General features: G+C 41.6%; 4 protein-coding genes across 5 annotated transcripts; 2 read left to right on the top strand and 2 right to left on the bottom strand.

Annotated features, from left to right (window-relative positions):
• The first annotated feature begins 466 nt into the window (after positions 1–466).
• LOC111806011 lies at positions 467–3,017 on the top strand. Its single transcript, XM_023691331.1, has 3 exons — positions 467–1,213; positions 1,691–2,038; positions 2,135–3,017. The coding sequence occupies exons 1-3, from the start codon at positions 779–781 to the stop codon at positions 2,747–2,749; spliced, it is 1,398 nt and encodes a 465-aa protein (XP_023547099.1). The 5' UTR covers positions 467–778; the 3' UTR covers positions 2,750–3,017.
• A 1,991-nt stretch (positions 3,018–5,008) lies between these two features.
• Positions 5,009–7,161, top strand: LOC111805872. The gene has a single exon (XM_023691144.1). The coding sequence runs from the start codon at positions 5,212–5,214 to the stop codon at positions 7,021–7,023; it is 1,812 nt and encodes a 603-aa protein (XP_023546912.1). The 5' UTR covers positions 5,009–5,211; the 3' UTR covers positions 7,024–7,161.
• Positions 7,162–7,457: 296 nt separating this feature from the next.
• LOC111805060 lies at positions 7,458–11,577 on the bottom strand. Of its 2 annotated transcripts, XM_023689927.1 has the most exons (5): positions 11,139–11,577; positions 10,689–10,803; positions 9,861–10,496; positions 9,562–9,742; positions 7,458–7,805 (listed from the first exon to the last, which is right to left on the bottom strand). In XM_023689927.1, exons 1-5 carry the CDS (start codon positions 11,213–11,215, stop codon positions 7,780–7,782), a joined length of 1,035 nt encoding a protein of 344 aa, XP_023545695.1. In that variant the 5' UTR covers positions 11,216–11,577; the 3' UTR covers positions 7,458–7,779. The 2 variants fall into 2 exon arrangements, with proteins under 2 accessions (XP_023545695.1, XP_023545696.1); XM_023689928.1 differs by lacking the exon at positions 11,139–11,577 and having other exon boundaries at positions 10,693–10,803.
• Positions 11,578–12,574: 997 nt separating this feature from the next.
• LOC111805059 (subtilisin-like protease SBT1.7) lies at positions 12,575–15,657 on the bottom strand. Its single transcript, XM_023689926.1, has one exon. The coding sequence runs from the start codon at positions 15,261–15,263 to the stop codon at positions 12,831–12,833; it is 2,433 nt and encodes an 810-aa protein (XP_023545694.1). The 5' UTR covers positions 15,264–15,657; the 3' UTR covers positions 12,575–12,830.

The following is a 15,657-nucleotide window of genomic DNA, read 5'->3' as shown; positions in this document are numbered from 1 at the left end:
AAAAAAGAAAAAAAAAAAAAGCATAACAAAANAAAAAAAAAACAATATAAACTTTTGGCGCATGCTTACCGCCGTTGATCATTGAACCGTAGACTTTACAGACCCCCTCGTTGCGAATTGCGATTCCTCTGAGTTCTCCTCGCCGATTTTATTTTTTTAAAAAAGAAGCGACGGCGATTATCCCGGCGGACGGCCGCCTTTTTGCAGAAGATAAGATTTCGCCGTCACATTTCTGTTTGAGTGTGGTAAGAGAGAGTGTTCATCTGGTCTTGTCGTGTCGTAACAGCTCCACTCCCAACCAACTAAAATCCGTCTTTGATAAAATTCCCCGGTAAAATAACGTGCATTGCACGTGAGGGGTGACAAGTATTATAATTAATTAGATAGAAAAGAAAGAATGAAAGAAAGAAAGAAAGAGTGGCAGAAAAAACAAAAGGTGAAGTAATAAAGTATATTCCACAAAGCAANAACATGATTTGTAGAGCTTTTTGAGCGAGGAAATTGTATTAGAAGAAAAAAAGGAAAATCCTTTGTGTTTAGTTTGGCGTTTCCTTCTTCCAAACGGCATCCTTTTATCTTCTCTTTTCTTTTCTTTTCTTTTCTTTTCTTTTCTTTTCTTTATTTTTCGGTTTGGTCTCAATCTTTCTTACGCTTATGCTTCTTCTTTGCTTGCTTTTTAGCGAGCTTTGTTCTCACTGTCCCAGACTCCTCTGCTCTGCCACTCCCTTCTTTCTTTACTCCCTCTTTCTTTAACCCAAAACCCGCCATTCTTTCGGTAATGGACAGGAAACAAGGGTTTTTCTCCTCCCTTAAAGACGACGTTGTCAGAGGCCTTTCTCCGGGCAAATCAAGAGCCAAAAGCCCAGTGCGGAGTACCTCTCCGGCCACCAGTTTGAGGCGCCGTAGGAAGGGTGGCCACCGCCTCTCCCGCCGTGAACTGTTGATTGGGAGATCCGGGAGCTTGAGGTCGGTGGAGGCATTGTCGCCCTTGAAGGAAGGCCCCGATGATACCGACGGTGAGGATTCCAAAATGGAAGGCAGATGGGCGCAATGGATGAAGGGTCAGCTCTGTAGAGCTCCTTCTGTTTCCTGCTCTGCCTATAAACGCTCCGATCTGCGGCTTTTGCTTGGCGTTTTGGGCGCCCCGCTTGCCCCTGTTCATGTCTCCTCTTCGGACCCTCTGCCTCATCTCAGCATTAAAGACACCCCTATTGTCAGCCTTTTTTCTTTCTCTCTTCCATTTCTTTTGTTTTTAAATCTTTGCCAATTTGTTTTCTTCTCGAGACCCAATTCTTGATATCATCTAGCTATTATAGTCCCGGGGGGGTCTGGGGAAGGGAATAAAATAATGGCTTGGCTTGGCTTGGTTGATGTTAGTGGGATTCTTGCTGCTGGTTTTTCTGGCAAAGGGATCGATTCAATGCGTTCTTTTAATTGCAAAATATTTGGATGATTCGGCGGGGGAAAGCTAGTTTAGATTGATCAATTCCATGTTTACTTGTGTTACGGATTGTTCTTTTTAATTTGCTGTAAGATTTTCTGTCTTGATGATGGTTGGATTTAGGATTCTATTACACTGAACTATAATCAATTGTTCTTTTTAATTGTTGAATGTTGATTCTTGGAGTTCATTGTTTGTCTCAATGACATAAACTTTCTGAATAGCATGGTTGGATGGATTCGCTTTCAGGAGACATCATCTGCACAGTATATATTACAGCAGTACACGGCTGCTTCCGGAGGCCAGAAGCTTCAAAACTCTATTCAAAATGCTTATGCCATGGGGAAGGTGAGAATGGTAGCTTCTGAATTTGAAACTGCTAACAGAGTTATTAGGAGCCGAAACTCCTCCAAAGATGCCGAGTCGGGTGGGTTTGTCCTGTGGCAGATGAATCCAGACATGTGGTACGTAGAGCTCGCGCTTGGTGGCAGCAAGGTTCATGCTGGTTGCAATGGGAGGCTTGTATGGAGGCACACGCCATGGCTCGGTGCACATTGTGCTAAAGGGCCTGTTAGACCTTTACGCCGTGCACTTCAGGTGAAGCCACAGAACGGCCATTTTCAGTCTATCTTCTCATTATCTCTGCCCTGACACGGTATTCGATCATTTTGCTCAAGTTGCTCCATTTTTCAGGGACTTGATCCTAAAACAACTGCAAGCATGTTTACCAATGCCAGATGCACTGGGGAGAAGAAGATTAACGATGAGGATTGCTTCATCCTCAAACTCTGTGCAGATCCTGTAACGTTGAAGGCCAGGAGCGAAGGGCCAGCAGAGATTATAAGACATGTTTTATTCGGTTATTTCAGCCAGAAAACTGGCCTCCTTGTGCACTTGGAAGACTCTCACTTGACCCGCATCCAAAACAATGGAGGGGATGCAGTTTACTGGGAGACCACAATCAATTCATTCCTCGACGATTACCGACCCGTCGAGGGGATTATGATTGCTCACTCGGGACGCTCAGTGGTAACCCTTTTCAGATTTGGAGATACTGCTATGAGCCACACCAAGACCAGGATGGAAGAAGCATGGACAATTGAAGAAGTAGCATTCAATGTCCCTGGTTTATCTGTAGATTGTTTCATTCCTCCTGCAGAACTAAGATTTGGCTCCATGAGTGAAACTTGTGAACTCCCTCAGGATCAGATCATAGACACTGCTGTTGCAGCACAAGCATTTCATGCTAAAGTCGCCGCCCTCGACAAGTTAGACGACAGTAATGTAATCTGGAATACAGATGCGTAAGGCGAAGACGCGAAGAGGGCTCGACTGGACGTATTTTAGCAAGTTATTGTACTGATATAGCAAGCATAGGTGCATAGAAGTCCTGGAGATAATAGAGCATTATCATTCATAAAATTTTCCCCTGTTCCTTAGTAAATTGTCAATACGAAATTTCCTGCAAAGTCGGATCACTCTCTCCTTATAATCATTAAAGTTTGTCCTTCTTACCAACTGCAATCAAATGTGATCTGAGCAGTGTTTAGCTAATAAACTGAAGTTTGGAATGTAAGTTTTGAGATTATTCAAACTTCATGAAATCTACCTTTTGTGTTGCACACTAATCTTAAAAGACCAGAAACCTTCAAATCAAACATAAATTACAAAGATGTTTATTAAGACACATCATGCAGACTGAACAATGTGTAATCTCATGAACCGTTGACCAACATCTTGTGCTTGATCTCATAAGGCATCCAAAGTCAGCTTTGGATGCACTTGGTTGCATGATTGCTTAGTGTTGTATTCCCATCAAAACAATGATGAATTGATTCAATCTGGTGTTGCCATTATTGGGAGGTCTGAGTTGAATTGGGGATTAGAAGGGGAAAAGGCAATAAAAGTAGTTATGGGTTTGATTGATGGGTTTGAAGAGGAAATGAGAAGGCATTATTGTGGTTAAACCATACACTGTGGTGGTACGTAGATGAAAAATAATGGAGGCCCATGTTGGTTTCCTTTTTCCTTTTCCACGCTAACTTCAATTGTGTCGGATCCATAACTTAATGTGGGTTTGAAACTTAGTACAGATAAAGGGCAGGATGATTTCAAACGCTAAGGTACCTATTATTATTATAATGAGAAGACTAATGCCACCGACTCATTATTAAAACGCCCCTCCTTCCTTCCTTGCTTTTTCTGGTATCATTGCATCTTTAGTGTCAGTCTCACTCACAAATTTAATTCCAAGTCTTAGCCCAATTCTTGCAACACCTAACCTAATCAACCCAACTCAACTCACATGATCAGACTTAAGAGTTCAATCAGAGTTGTTTAGTGAAGGACAGAGGAAAACACTGAGAAACATGAGGTGAAAGGGAAGAAGTTGAATAATGGTGGGACAGGTTCCTGAATTTTGGGCCAAGCTCTGAGTTCCGTCTTCGGCCACTGAATAAGCAAGCCCATGGGTGGAAGTGGAGGAAGCATTAAAAGAAGAAAAAAGAAAGATCTCCATCAATCAAGTGGGTAAGGTGGCCGGAAGCGCCAAGGGAAGGAAGGACCACAAACAAAATGATACATTTTTATTCACAGTTGAGCATGTTTCCAGCTGCGAAATCATAGTTTCAGTCTTCCCTCCAATTACCAACTGAATCCCCTGACGTTTGTGTCAGCTTCTTCGCACGAGACCCACCTTTTACTGACTCACTCAACATAAAATATGAACATCATTCTTCAGACCCTTCACTCCTTTTCTACCCCAAACCTTTCTGCCAAAGTTTCACATATGAAGGATCTATGCCTATGGGATATTTTATGTATAAATTAAACCCCAAATGGGCTCGTGCCTTTATTAATTCCAAGTATAGTAGTGAATCTGTGGTCCCTTTCCTTCTTTTCTGCAGAGGGATCCATCCAACCGGTGGACTGCACATTTTTGTACTTCATATCGAATATTTTTGGTCATTTATTTAATTATTTATGACAAATCTGCTTCTGCACATTATTTGGCCATGCCATTTCCCAACTGGGAGCCCATTCTTCTGTGTATATCTTCAAATCTTTTCGAATGTTGTTTGAACTTCGAAGATAGGGGCAGCTAGCTGCCTACCTGGTTAGCTCCAGATGTTTTTCAGACAATATGATGACAAATTTTACTAGGGAATCTCAAACTTTTGTTTTTTCCTGCCCAATTCAATCTCCATCGACATTCTAACTTCGAGGTTTATTAGTAAGAAATACATCTCTATTGACATGAGGTCTTTTGGTGAAACCACGAACAAAGCCACTAAACTAAAGCTTATGCGCAACGTGGACACTATCATACAATTGTGGAGATTCGTAGTTTCTAACATCATCTTCATCTCCCTCTTCATCATACACTATCAAGATAGTACTGGACTGGACCACCAGGTTAGCTGCTTTCTGACGTGGGAAGCACTTGCCCACCCATCTCACCCTTTTTTCCTTAGTTTCATCGAAAAACTCTCTAATATGAATGTGTGGGTATATACGAAGAATCCAAAGTTCTATCTTTTTTGTCTTCTTCATGTTGATTTTGTAAGAGAAGTTACGGTGGTTGATATGGGAACTCGAGACTTGTAAACAATATGAGTTCAATCATAGAAACTCGAGCTTCCATGCGCCGCGTTGCTCTCCCTCATTCAAAAATCAAACCCTCCCTCCCCCTTCCTTTTATCCATTTTCATGATCTATCAAACCCTAAAGCCACACCCTTTCTTTCAAAACCCTAAATTCTTCAGCACAAAATGAAGAAGAACACAAACCCCATTGCCATTGCCACCTCCACTAAGCGCTCAAAGATGAGGTCTTGCACCAATTCCCTTTGTTTCTTCTGTCTAATGAAGGAGACCCATGTTCCAACAAGAAGAGCTGGAATGAAGCAATGTTTGAGTGAGTTACCTTATAGTGACGACCATGACCATGTCCTTGTCCTAAGTGCACTTTGGCACATAGCCATGGCTCAACCAAATGACAAAGAGTATCCCTCTCTTGGTGTGTTTGAATGCATGGGAAGTTTGATCCAAAGGGGCCTCAAGGACAAGGATTGGGTTCTTAGGGACCAAAACATTTACATCCCCTATTATGCAGCTCATGTTATTGGATCTTACACCATGCACAAGGCTGAGTTTGCAGAGAAAGCAGTGGAATCAGGAGTGATTCCACCATTGATGGAGCTTTTGAGAGGGAAAATGAGCTGGGTTGAACAAAGGGTCAGTGTTAGAGCACTTGGTCACCTTGCTAGCTACAACTCAACTTTTGAAGCTCTTGTCGAATACCAAGAGGAAATTGTCAAATCAGCCATGGAGATTGCATCCTCCTGCCTTGATTTAGTGTATGAAAAATTTGTAGGATCAAGTGAAGAAAATAGAGAGAAATACCACAGAGATTTGCTCACAAGAGGTGTTGGTGGGAGAGAAATTGAGGATAGAAAGGCAGAGGAATGGGCTAGCCAACTTCAATGTTGGTGTCTTCATTTGGTCAAATGTTTTGCTTCCAAGGGGATGTGCTTGAATCTCATTTGCAACAACAACCCAATTTTCTTGAGGGATTTGTGTGGAATGTGGGGTGGATTGTCAAATTACACCTCAACTGGTGGAGTTGGGCTCATAAGAATCTTGAGTTACAATAAATTTTCAAGGAAGTTCATTGCTGAATCCACACAAATAATTGAGACCCTCTGCAATTTGTGTAGATCTTCAGATGACTGGCAATACATTGGCATTGAATGTCTTTTGCTCCTTCTCAAAGACCCACAAACCAGGTACAAAGTCATTGAAATTGCTGCGTTTTATCTCGTAGATTTGGTGGAAATTAGAAGGCTTGGAGATAGAACAAACATTAATCTAGGCGAAGCCATCACACAAGCCCTCCTATCAGATTACAACCAAATGGAAACACAATTCCTCAAGAACAATCAAAATCTCCAAAGGGTTCTAAGAGAAGTATGGGTTCTGAAAGTGGAGAGGAAAAGGAAAGAGAAATTGTTATGTGAGGAGAGGCTTGAAGAGAAGAGGGCATTGGTGAATCTCATAAAACAAGCGGCAAATGAACTGTTTCGATTGGGAGAAATAGAGGCCGCTATGAGAAAATACAAAGAAGCCTTAGATTTGTGTCCGTTGAAGTTTAGAAAGGAAAGAATGGTGCTTCACAGTAACAAATCACAATGCCATTTGCTGTTAAGGGATCCGGATGCAGCCATTAGTGACTCAACTCGAGCTTTGTGTTACTCAAATCCAACAAATTCTCACGGTAAAAGCCTGTGGAGAAGATCGCAGGCTTATGACATGAAAGGGTTGGCAAAAGAGAGCTTGATGGACTGCATAATGTTTGTGAATGGTGGAATGAAGATGGAGGCCGGCAATGGAACGGGTGAGAGTAAGAGAATCAAGATCCCATATCATGCAGCTAGAATGATTAGCAAGCAGATGGAGGCAGCATGGCTTTTTGCACCAGCTAGATTAAAGAAATTGGCTTCAAGTCAAGTGAAAAAAGCTGAAGATTCTTCCAACAACAGCCGTGAGGGCCATGGAATTACCATCAGAACCATGACTATATAAACAAATCGTATCTGGTACGCAACTAGTTTTATATTTAGTGGCCAACTTTCATTAAACAAATTTTGGAGTAATCAACATGGGTTTGTAAACTTCATGTTTAACATTTTGTAATGATGATCTTATGGGAATTAACCTAACAAAAAGCCTCAACTCTGAGAACCATCAACATTTTCTTCTCCAAAATGTCATTAGATTTTGAGGAAATCAAATAATATTTCTACTTTTTGAGTATAATAATACTGATATCTACAAGTTTGTAAGATGAAAGTTGTTCCTTTAGTACAAAAGACATTAAGAAGTTCATAAAAATGAGTTCATAGAATTTTGAATTGATTATGAACCTATTAGATAGTTTAGAGATATATTAAAAACTTTTAAAAATTCAAAATCATTTGTAGTGCTATATTCTAAATAAAATATCATTGTCCCAGTAAAACTCTCAAAATTGGTACTTTTTATCATTCAAGGTTACAAAAAAAAAATAAGTGGGCATCCAGAAAGGACCCATTTTTGTGACTGGGGAAAGTACTACACGGACTAAACTCTTCATCAGCTAAATAAATTTTGGTAAACAACAGTGACTCGAGTATCTCAAGTTTCAACTATGGCTACATGCATGTTACAAAATGTTTAATGTACAAGAACCTGTGTGGTAAAACAAAGATGTCTCCATTATGGCTCCGATCATCAATCATTGCTATTCACGTCATACACCGAGTACACTACACCAAGCACTTGGTGAAGAAAAATAGCTTCTCACAGCACACGAAGTAGAACCAAAACTGCAAAAGGAAAGAACAGACATAAGCCTTCAAATTCCTGCTAAGAAAATTGCGCCAAAAGAAAAGACATCCCCTCCTCTCATCCATATCTAACAGAACACCTATGGAAATATTTGAATGTGATGTTGAAAAAACAGAGTCAAACAACAATGGTAACATGTGACGACATCTAAGATAGGTTATAAATACAAGATAAGTCTGTCATCCCACATCCACATCAAAAAGCCTTCGCTCTGGAAACGTAATAAATTACATACAAGAATTCAATGTCACAATCGAAGTACCATTTCAACAAAACCATGCTTGGTCTTTCGCTTATGAATCAGAGAGTTGGTGGCAAGGAAATGAAGCATCCAACAACACAAATTCCACATACACAAATTCCACATATAATGTAAGATACTACGTTGGTTGAAGAGGGGAACAAAACATTTCTTATAAGGGTGTGGAAACCTCTTCCTAGTAAACACATTTTAAAACCGTGAGGCTAATGGCAATACATAGCGGGTCATAGCGGACAATATCTGTTAGCAGTGGGCTTGGGTTGTTAGAAATGGTATCAGAGCTAGGCATCCGGTGTGCTAGCAAAGACGTTGGACCCCCAAGGGGAGTGAATTGTAAGATCTCACATCGGTTGGAGAGGGGAACGAAACATTCCTTATAAGGGTGTGGAAACCTCTCCCTAGCAGATGTGTTTTGAAACCGTGAAGTTGACGACGATACATAACGAGCAAAAACGGACAATATCGACTAACAGTGGGCTTGAGCTGTTACAAATATTATCAGAGTCAAACACAAGGCAGTATGCCAGCAAAGATGTTGGGCACCCAAGAGGGTGGTTGTAGATCCACATCGGTTAACACGCATTCCTTATAAGGGTGTGGGAAACCTCTCCCTAGTAAACACGTTTCAAAACTTTGAAGGGAAGTCCTTGAAGAGAAAGCCCAAAGAGAACAATATCCACTAGCAGTGCGCTTGGGATGTTACAAATGATATCAGGGCCAGACACCAGGCAGTGTGCTAGCGAGGACGTTGGCCCCAAGCGAGGTGGATTGTGAGATCCCATTTCTTATAAGGGTGTGGAAACCTCTCCCTAGCAGACGCATTTTAAAATCTTAAGGGAAAGCCCTATCTACTAGGGCTTGGGTTGTAACTCTCTGATTTGGAAGAATAGCATACAATGAACAAAAAAGACTGGGATTCTAGAAACAACCTGTTTTCACTTTTAAGTGAGGAATCTAAAGAGTTAGGGTAATAAATAAGAGGGTTAATAAAAGTGCAGAGAAAATATGATATTACTTATTCATTTATTCAACTTATAAAAGTAAGTTGTCTTTTATGAAATGCACCTCTGTGATCCAAAAAAGAAAGGAAAAAAAAAGTAAGAGAAACTCTCGTACTAAGGGAATTTATTCCAGTAGAGGGAAAAAAAGTTGAAACAAATTGAACGTACAAAAATCTCATATATCTTATGAGTTTCAAAAGACTAACATTATGAGAATGATGAACCATGGGAAGCACGTTCATACGTACATTCTCTATATGTGACTATCACCTGCAAACATACTCCAGCACTTTGATGCAAAGGAACTCAAAGATACAACTTAATTAAACAGCATTTTCTCAGAAAATAAAGAATGAATCAAACCGTATTCCAACATTCTAATATACATAACTACTGCTTCTTGAGACACAAATATAAGATTAAAAAATATGCCATGAAGAATAAAGCCGGAGATATAAAAGAAAAGCTTACCAATTGAGATAATAAGAATTGTTGAGAATGTTACTTGAACAGGCCTACTATACTGCATTTGATATAGAGACCTCTGAAACTGTCTTTTAATGGATCCGTACCAGCCATAGAGTTGCTTATCATAAAAATCATCACAACTATCTAAGCAACTTTTACTTCTTTCATATCCAACAATTATACCCTACATGGAAAGAAACAGAAACTATAATCTAGTAACTAGATCAGAAAATCTAGCTCATAATCATAATTATGGAAACAAAACCGATTGAAATAACAACAACAATTGATAGAATGCATACCCTAGTTGATTGAGAGGCTTGCAACAACATCGGACTAGTTTCTTGATGCCTATCTACTACTTTCAACTTCCTAAAGGCATTCTTTTGCAACTTGAATTTTGATGCAGAGTCAACAGTATTTAGAAACCCCGAAACACTTGGTATTTTTCGTACAAGTTTCTGGGTTTGTTTATTAAGAGAACATGGTTGGAAATCAACCCCTGAAATTGCAATCTTCCAGGAACCAATGTCAGGACTAGCGCTAGCTGTCCTCCGATGTCCATGGGACTTCTTCTCTCTACACTCTTGAGTACCCTGTTCAATTGATTGAAGAGATTTAATTGAACAAGCTGGGGCTGATCCTTCGTCCATCGCCTGTGGGTTTTCATTCTCACTAACAACATTGTTAACAACAGTTTTGCCTTCACCTGCGGAAGGTCCAGAAAGAAACAACGCAAGTTCATTGCTTTCACCTTCATCCAGCCGCATCCAAGGCATTGAGGATTTTCCCTTTGATTGAGAAAACTCTTGTAATGAACTTTGAGTTTTTAATATCTGATCCTCAATTGCTACAATAAATTGCCGGTGCCTATTTCTCGGATCTTCATTTGTGCTGTTAATATAACTCGCTTTCACAGCTCGTTCAAACTCCTCTAACTGCGTTGACATCACAAGTTATAGCTATTTTAGAAAAAGCAAGAAGGCGATCATCAGAATAAGAAAGAAACTAATACAGATTATTGAAGGAAGAAATGCCTCAACTCAAGCTGAGAAAATTAGTTAGCCAAACGTATGGAACGCAGAGGGGATTCTTGTGGGGATGGGGAAGGAAATTAGGGAAGAGATCACCTGCCATTTGGTGGTGCCAAGAGCAGTGCGTAAATCCCTATCGAGCTCATCATAGTTCCAGATGCTGGAGCCATCTTTCATGGCGTGTACCCAAGTTCTATATGTCGATTCTATTCTGAGATACATAAACGAAAAAAACACCGACCCATGACAATCCGATCAATTGACAATAGAGGACAGCAAACAGATAATGGAAAGCAGGGAAGGAATATCCCTTGATATACATTCATAATCCGGGCTAAATCTAAATCCAGAAAAAGATAAGGACAGACACCAGAAAGCCAAACAAAAACAAAATCTTGGAGAACGAGAACCCTTTTGCTTCCTCCACATTTTTCTCAACAACAAATACCACAGGCATCTTTCTCGTCATTAAAACAAAATCACAAGTACAAATCATCTGTGAACATTTTCAAAACGTAAGAGAAATACCGAGGGAGAAGAATGTACCTATCGGCAGATTCCTGAACTTCCTCCGCGGCTGAGAAAAACGGATCCTTTTCCCAGCGATCAAAACTCGAAGCCATATTCCTTTGTACGAAAAGGGAAAGAAAGAAACCCTCACAAAAGATTAATAGTAAAACTGAAAGGAAAATGATACACAAAACGAAAATCTCTAGCCAATTTGGCACGGAGTAGAGAACTAGAAACAATTTGGAGAAGAAAAATGCAGTAGAATCATGGAGAGGAGGAGGGCGCAAGGAGGAAACCAGTTGGGGTCGTTGAAAGAGACGAGAAGGAGTAGTGGCGCGTGGAATTAACAAAGGTGCAGAAGGCTGAAGGCGGGCGTCATTTTGGCCACACGATTCTCAACAAAGCGCGTCGCCGACGGAAATCAACACTTTCCCGCTTCTGAAACGCGCGAAGGTAAAAACAATTTTTTCCTTTTTCTTTTGATCCGACGCAGTTTGTTACCTTACGTACGATGTTCAATGGGCCTCATTTTATATGGGCCTATAAAGTCCATTCATTGTTGATGGGCCTATATAAGACCGTTACTGTAGATGAGCCTATAAAGCCCATTTATTGTAGATTGGTCTATAAAAGCCCATTTGTTGTAGATGGGCCTATAAAAGTCCATTTATTGTATATGGGCCTAGAAAAGTCCATTTATTGTAGATGGGCCTATAAAGCCCATTTATTATAGATGTGCCTCTAAAAGCCCATTTATTACAGATGGGCCTTTAAAAGCCCATTTATTGCAGATGGGCCTCTTGCTGTGCATACATTTTGACAGAGTGCAAGATTACTGCGACGGTGGCGCCCCTGGCAGCGCGGAGCGGCGACGCCGACAAACTCAAAGCAGGCCTCTGATAGAATCCGGAGCCCATGTTTTTCGATATGACGCTCAGGGCCTTTCCCCTCTTAGGAACGCGGCCAAGCATGACCATCCCGAGGTTGTCAAAACCCTTCTGGAAACTGGTGCGCCATGGAATGTGCTCTCTCCTTCCACTCTCTCTGCCTGGAGGTTTTGCTCTGGACACTGGTCGCCAGGAGGACTTCCAAATTCTTCCTGCTTTACTGCCGACTTGCTTGCTTACTCTGGCGGCTAATTAAAGTGACAATAAATCCAAGTAGGTATGAAACTTAATTCTACGTGGTGCGATATGCCTTAAATGTCATAGCTGCGCTCGATAATTATTTGAAGAATCTCGATCATGAATGGCTATAATTCAGAAAAGCATCAACCTTATTAGTTGTTTTCTTGTCGGCATGGTTGATATCAGCAATTGGCTGGATTTGTGTCGTTATTCAAAAAGTTAATAGTTTGTTCTCTAATCTCTGTAATAGTTGAATATAAAGTTGTTGTAGATCTCAAATGAGAGTGCATCCAATTTAGACAACCAAATTTGAAGTCACAAACTAACTAGGGTGCATCCAATTTTCAGTAGGGTTTCCAAATGGGAATTCTTGATTGATGTTTTGAACTTCGACAAAGAAAGCAAGCAAATCCACTAGAATTCTGTACAATTATTTTCTTTCTTTCCATTTTTCCTTTCCCATGAATATGATATGGTTAAAAGGGTAGAGTTCGAATTCAACAAGCCCCCCTGCGAACACATTGGCGAGGACAGGCAATACAGATTAAGGTGTTATAAAGGAGAAGACAGGTTTCAATTCCATGGAAGATTCTTGCAGGTCTCAAGTCCAGGTAAAGGCAATGGGGCTGCCCACATTGTGTTTCCCATCCGACCATTCCAGACGAGCAAAGCTCTCAGACCCCGACGGCATTGCAGAAGCAACGAATGTTACCGTGTAACTCTTCTGCTCATTGGGCTTCGCAAAACTCAATGATTCTGGTTCAACCATAATCTTCACCGACGGGCTTTTCGACGTTACAGAGACCTTATACGTCGATGGGGCACCCTTGTTGGTCAGAGTCCTTGTATATTTTACGGTGGTTGGTGCGGTGCCTTCGGCGCCGCCTTTGGTGGAAGGGGTCTCTAATGCAACGGCAAATGACGGGTAGTTGAGATCCTCCAATTTGTAGTTCTTGTTCCCACTGCAGGTGAAGTCTTTCTTGCTGATTACTTTGATTTGAAATGAGCTGTAGTTTAGGGCGCAGAGGAAGGCGAAGTAGTCCTCAATGGTGGCATCGTAAACGAGGCCGGGATCGAGGGCGGCCGTTGGATTCACATGTCCGGCTCCGATATCGAACGGCGTCGATGGTAATCCGCTGGATACGTCTTGAATTGCTTCGCCGGTTTTGTATGTTGAGTAAGCTGTGGTCATTAGAGCAGATCTAATGGCGGCTGGGCTCCAATCTGGATGAGCGGCTTTTAGAAGAGCGGCTAATCCGCTAATGTGAGGGCACGACATTGATGTGCCAGAGATGATGTTGAAGGCCACATGTCGCTTATCACTGTCTAAGCCTGTTGGTCCGACGCCGCTGGTCCATCCAGCCAGAATGTTCACTCCCGGTGCTATTAGATCGGGTTTGAGAATCTGCGGAGTAAGGAGATTCGGGCCTCGAGAACTGAATGCGGCCACCAACGGCGATGGTTGAACTCCCAATCTTGTGGTGCCGGCGCTGATTGTTGCTGTTGGATTAGCGTTGGTGGAGATGTAGCTCTTTATTGCGTCGCCCGTTTTCTGGCCAACGGCTACCGCCGGCAAGAGATGTGCATCGGCTAATTGTTCCTCGCCGTATGTTTCAGTGTTGGCCAGAATCATCCCTGCACCGCCGGCGTCTTTTACCACCAACCCTTTCTGAACTCGAGAGTTCCCTCCTCTGTCACAGACGACTATTTTTCCGGCCACCTTCGCCGGATTCAGAGTACTGGTCAAACAAAGGCTGCCACTGGTTGAATTACTCGCATGGGCTGCATATACAATTGGTATTAAAGAGTCTGACAAGGGCTTTCCATTGTAGAGCGACTGCCCTGTAAACTTCTTCCCATTTCCAAGAGTAACATATACAGGGAAGTCTCTGTCCAGAGTCCCAGCGCCAACAGTGGTTATCCACGGCGCAACGTTGGACAAACTACCTGATGATGGCCCACCATTTCCAGCAGAACATGACACAAAAACTCCCTGAGCCGTAGCAGAGAAGGCGCCAATGGCAACATTGTCTCTGTAGTAATCAGGGGAAGATCCACCAAGCGACAAGGATAGAACATTGACACCATCTTCAATGGCCTTATCCATGGCAGCTAAAATGTCAGAGCCGAAACACCCTCCAAGCCAACATACCTTATATGTTGCAACCCGAGCTTCAGCCGCCATACCTTTTGCAGTTCCTTCAGCGAAACCAAAGAGGCTTGCTCCGGTCACGGCAGATCCAGCAGCGGTTGTTGAAGTGTGACTTCCGTGTCCATCGTCATCCCTCGGCGATTTGGACTCTTGGGATTCGTCAATTGCACCAAATGCCGCTTCATAGCCCTTTGAAAAGTACCTGGCTCCGATCAATTTCCTGTTACAACTAGATGAGGTGAAGTTTTTACCCACTTCGCACTCCCCTTTCCAGCTTACAGGCACCGGCCCTAGCCCTGTATCATCGAAGCTCTCCAATTCAGGGCATACACCGGTGTCGAGAACTCCAACGATCACTTCGCCGACCTTCACCGACGCCGGGAAGAAAGAGACGCTCTTCTCAAGTCCAAGAAACTCAGGCGTCCGTGTGGTATGGAGGTCGTATTTCAGTTCCGGTATGACAGCCAGAATTCCTTGTTGCTTCTCTATCAGCTTAGCCTCCTCCACTGTCAATCTTGTGGAGAAGCCATGAACCACTGTGTTGTAGTAATAAAGCGTTTGGGCTGAATCAGAAACTGACTTCAAAGAAGAATCATACCACTGGAAATGATCATCAAAGACTTGTGGCATATTGGTTCTGTCCATATGAATTATGTAAGTCTGCTTCTTCACCTGCTGACTGCTCTTCTGTGCTGCTACAAACGAGCAGGAACAGGATGAAATCAAAAACAAAAGAAACCATTGCGAAACTCTGCAAGTTTGAATCTTCATCTTCTTCTTCAAACTCTTTGTTTTTTTCGGAGGAGGAGAAGAGCCTTTAGCTAAATAATAGTTCTTCAAACTCTTCGTCTGTATTGTGGTTAGTGGGTCCATTCCAATCATGTCCACCTCCGTGTGGAAATAAAACGTCAATACTTCTTCCTTATTTCGTTTCAATTCAATGCCTTTTCAATAATAGTAACTTTTTCAAATCATTCCTTCCACAATTTTCAAAATCAATATTAAAAAGTTCCCATAACCATGGTTTATATTCTATTCCATTTTTGCCAGCCTTAGTACATGTAGTTTGGAACATAACCTTGCATAATTACTTACTAATTTTCATAAAATAAAATATGAAATTTAATGCCATGAAAAGAGTACCTAGTATTGATGCTCCAAAATTAAATGATAATTGAGTTCTTATTGCACTTTCAATGTAACTTGAAGAAAATAATAAAGGAGGTAATTAATGCATGGATGGGATGAAGTGTATCCTAAGTGGGCTATTAAAATA

This window comes from Cucurbita pepo, chromosome LG11 (assembly GCF_002806865.2).
Source record: "Cucurbita pepo subsp. pepo cultivar mu-cu-16 chromosome LG11, ASM280686v2, whole genome shotgun sequence".
Lineage (NCBI taxonomy): Eukaryota > Viridiplantae > Streptophyta > Magnoliopsida > Cucurbitales > Cucurbitaceae > Cucurbita > Cucurbita pepo.
The sequence above is the reverse complement of the archived record's forward strand: the minus strand, read 5'-3'. Positions and strand labels throughout refer to the sequence as shown.